The sequence below is a fragment of the Sinocyclocheilus anshuiensis genome, unplaced genomic scaffold (assembly GCF_001515605.1).
Source record: "Sinocyclocheilus anshuiensis isolate Anshui unplaced genomic scaffold, SAMN03320099.WGS_v1.1 scaffold850, whole genome shotgun sequence".
Classification (NCBI taxonomy): domain Eukaryota; kingdom Metazoa; phylum Chordata; class Actinopteri; order Cypriniformes; family Cyprinidae; genus Sinocyclocheilus; species Sinocyclocheilus anshuiensis.
The window spans coordinates 2,095,740-2,099,918 of NW_015537937.1; the positions used below are offsets into that span (position 1 = coordinate 2,095,740).

Here is a 4,179-nt window from a genome sequence, read left to right on the forward strand (position 1 = left end):
GTTTTAGGAGGGCGTGGACGAGTCTTAACTTTTATAAAGAATATCTCTTTGGGTTTGAGACTTTAGTCTTTGCAGCTTTAGGGATCTTATCTATTCACGAACAGCTTGTAACACTCCAAAGAGAAAGGAAAACTTAATCGCATCATATGACCCCTTTAAATATACTATTCTCTCTGATTTGGTTTTGTGAACCCCTTGTTTATTTCAGTGGAACGATTCAGAAGCCTGATTCACCAATTAATTTGAGTAATTAATTAAACTCAGTATTGTTTCTAGACGTCCGTCCTTTTGTGGTATTTTAAATCATTATGTTTGTAACAAATTAATTTTTAATAAAATAGTGCTGTTTATCATTGTTACTCTGTTATATAAATTGGAGTGTCAAATATTACAATTGGGTTAGTTTTTGTCTTTTTTTCTTTCTTTTCTTTTCTTTTTTTAAGAAAGGTGTGCTATTATGTTTGTTTGTAACAAATTAATTTTTAATAAAATAGTGCTGTTTATCATTGTTACTCTGTTATATAAATTGGAGTGTGTCAAATATTACAATTGGGTTAGTTTTTGTCTTTTTTTCTTTCTTTTCTTTTCTTTTTTTAAGAAAGGTGTGCTATTATGTTTATGTTTTTTAATATTTGTTCATATATTTCTTTAATTGTATATATTGGTGAATTAAGGTTAATTGTGAAATTTTTCCCAGTAATGTCAATGGCAGAAAAAAAAAAAAAATTTTGTAATTTTATATTTTATATCATGTCCCCTTAAATAACGTTATCATCATTTAATGTAGTTAAACTACAGCCATGATACTTGTAAAATATGTTTATTTTAAAAGTATCAATACAAGCAACACTGCAAGCTACTAATAAAGCATTTAGCAACTACTTTTTTAGTATCCTGGCTGAAGTTTAACAGATTTACTGTATGATTGTTGCTGTAGCTCATATGGCAAACTAGCTTCTTCCACATGCATGTAGGTACAGTATCTCATGAAATACTCTTTCTTAAAATGTATCTAAACTTCTGTCTTCAAGTCTTTGTTGCAATTTTGTGTGGGTTTTCTGTTAATTGGTGACTAATTGGCAAGTCTTACCCAACACCCTCTTTCTCTCTCACACACCCTCGACAGAGACAAACATTCACAAACACACACACCGACACAACAACCTTTCCCACAGATAGACCGATCCCTGACAGCTTCTGTGAACGAGAAGGCTAAACTTGACTATTAGAGAGCACACAGGTCTACTTGGAGAATGTTTGAGAAATTTCAGAGAAGATGATTCAGCCCATAATCACTGTGGGTGATGGCAATTATGCTCTCAGACATCATTGCTGTTCTTGAGCATGCCAGTGTGATGATTGCGAGCTGATAACTTTATTAGCATGAAAGAGAGTTGTGACAGAGGCTGATTTTGTCCTGGGTCCTGTGGCTGCTAATGAGATCATGGCTGTTTTTGGCATGAACGTTGTTTTCCATCCCACACATAGAGCATTACTGTTTGGGTTCTTCATTTCAGAGCTGGCAAAGTCCGCATAAAATATATTTAAAACACAAAACACAAATATGTTTGCTGGCGTGGATAATTTCCTCATTAGAGAGCAAGAAGATGAGACTAGATGAGGTGCGGGATGAGAGAGAAATGTGAGAGATAAGACAAATCTGCATGTGTGTTCGAATGTTCACGTTTAATGTTAATAATTTTATTTGTGATATTTAATAGTCCTTATGAAACACTGTATCCTCAGAAATCGCAAAGCTTTCCATTTATTAGCAGTACCTCTATTGGTGTTGATACTGGGGATCTTGGTATGAGATTGAATTTAAATGTAATAATATATTTTAATAATAATAGTTGACATTTATATTATATTATTTATTACAGACTATTTAATGCTGTAAATTTTATTTTTTGATATAATTATACATTCTATCCTCAGAAATCAAAAACAATTCCATTTATTAGCAGTGTCTGTATTGCTATTTGTGATCTTGTATTGAATTTAATTATTGTAATATATTTTTAATACGAATAAATATTATATTATATTATATTATATTATAATAATAATGCAGCCTATTTAATGGTAATAATTTTATTTATTTATTTGTATTAAATGGCAATAATTAAACATTTTATCCTCAGAAACTGACAAGCCTTATTTTTTTAGCAGTGTCTTTATTGGTATTGCTATTTGTTATCTTGAAATCAGATTACATTTAATTGTAAAAAATTATATTATATTATATTGCAAATAAAAGCAAAAATCCTTGATAATTTGAAGTTTAAGCCTATTTAATATTATTAATGGTATTTTAAATATTCTTTGGTGATAATTAAACATTTTAGTCTTGGATCTATGCATTCCTTGCCCCCCTTTTTTTTGAGGTTCATTCGATGTGCTTACAGCTTTTGATAAAAAAAACTTACAGTGTAGTAGTACTCTTAGTTTTGTGTAACTCTTTTTACCACGTTTACAATCTGCAGAATTTCCCATTTAATCAGAGCAGAAAATGTGAAAATAGTCTGCAGATTTCTTCTGGGCACACTTATGAGTATATGGAAAGTCTTACGCCGTAAGCACCATAGAGTCTCATTCTCTATTGTTTTAGAGTCGACAAGCCTTCAGTGTCATCCACACCTCACAAAACACGCAAGGCCTTCTCCTCTGCCAGAACAATCACCTTTATTCTCACCAAGGATAGGCTGCTCATTGTCCATTGTTCTACGTCACAACAAACGCATTAGGCCGCAGAATCCGATGCTTAAGGAGTCGTGAGACTGTCTGAGAGCCGGGGATATTAGTCATTAGGATGTCACTGCCGAATGGGTGGAAACTTTGACAGGAGCGTTCATTCGCTTTGGTGTGTGGATAGCGAGGGCTTTTAATAACAAGTTATGTTTTGCTATGCCGGAAACTCCTCTTTTGGTCCAAGATACCCTAGATAGCCTCCTGTGGTCATGTAATTAAGTAGGATTAAAGTGACTTCAAGTTACTTAACAACTTCAAAATTCACTTTTGAGGTTTGACTGTGTTTAATTTATGTTGGAGAACAAAATGTGAAAGTTTCTTCAAGTAAATGTAGCCACAGAGCTTGTTTGCCCATAAATCGTAACCGCTTTTCTAAAAACCCATAGTAAATTCATGAGGGAACCCGTGGCGAATTAGCCTCCGGCTTGGCCTACAAATTGCCATCATGACTGAACCGCTCTATAGAGAGAGGAAACGCAGGGCTGCAGGGACTTTAAAAGGGTAAAAACAAGGGAAAGAAAGACAAAGATTAATGATAAAGAGAGAGATGAATGTAAAGGGCATGGAAGACAGGGACAGGGTGATTGCAGGCTAAAGAAAAGAGATATTACAGAGCAGAGCAGCACAGAGGAATTCTGGGTAATGGGAGGAGCGGAGGTTTTTAATGTGATATAAAAGTACAGTCTTGTCACACACACACACATACACAGCAATAAGGACTCCATTTCTCAGATTTATATCTGATTGGCTGTCTATTTTACTTCCTGATGAGGAACTGTTGCCTCAACAATGAGACACCATGTCAGACATGTGACTGTACTGTTGTTACTCTCTCTCATTGTCTCTCTCTTTCTCTCTTTTTCAGCTCTCACCGAAGCTGATGTATCCAAAAAAGCAGTGAAGGTCTCCTTCCACGACTCGCCCATCACCCAGAACACATCTTCGTCAGATGCTTCTCTTTCCATGGCCAGCTTCATCATCATCATCCTCGCTCTGGGGCTGCACTGGCCCTTCATCTGAAGGCCACAAGCGCATACACACACAATGATCACATGCACACATGGGTGAACATCATGAAGAAATGTCAGGGTCTCTTTTCCCCCAAAAATCAAAAGAAGAAGAAAAAAGAGAAAGAAATACATTTATATTTTGTAATGAAAATGATGCATTTTACAAATTTGGCATTTTGACATTATTTAATTCACAATTAAATAATTAATTTATGGTTATATTTTTTTATTAGCCATTGCTTTGTTCTTCAGTGTCACATGATCATTCAAAAATCAGTCTAATATGCTGAATTATTAATTTTGGATATTAAATGTTGATGTTGGAAACAAAACAAAATAGAATTTTTTTTTTTAACAATTTACACTACTTTTCAAAAGCTTGGGGTCAGTACATTATTTTATTTTTTATAATTTAAAT

At 34.0% G+C, this 4,179-nt stretch overlaps 1 protein-coding gene across 2 annotated transcripts in view; it reads left to right on the forward strand.

The window, feature by feature from the left end:
* The window catches only part of gpc5c (glypican 5c), a 131,606-nt gene extending 127,693 nt beyond the window's left edge, over positions 1–3,913 (forward strand). For both annotated transcript variants that reach the window (XM_016449325.1, XM_016449310.1), the window contains one exon: positions 3,617–3,913. In XM_016449325.1, the coding sequence (XP_016304811.1) occupies positions 3,617–3,771 (155 nt within the window). In that variant the 3' untranslated portion in view covers positions 3,772–3,913. The remainder of the gene's footprint in view (positions 1–3,616) is intronic.
* Positions 3,914–4,179: the final 266 nt, after the last annotated feature.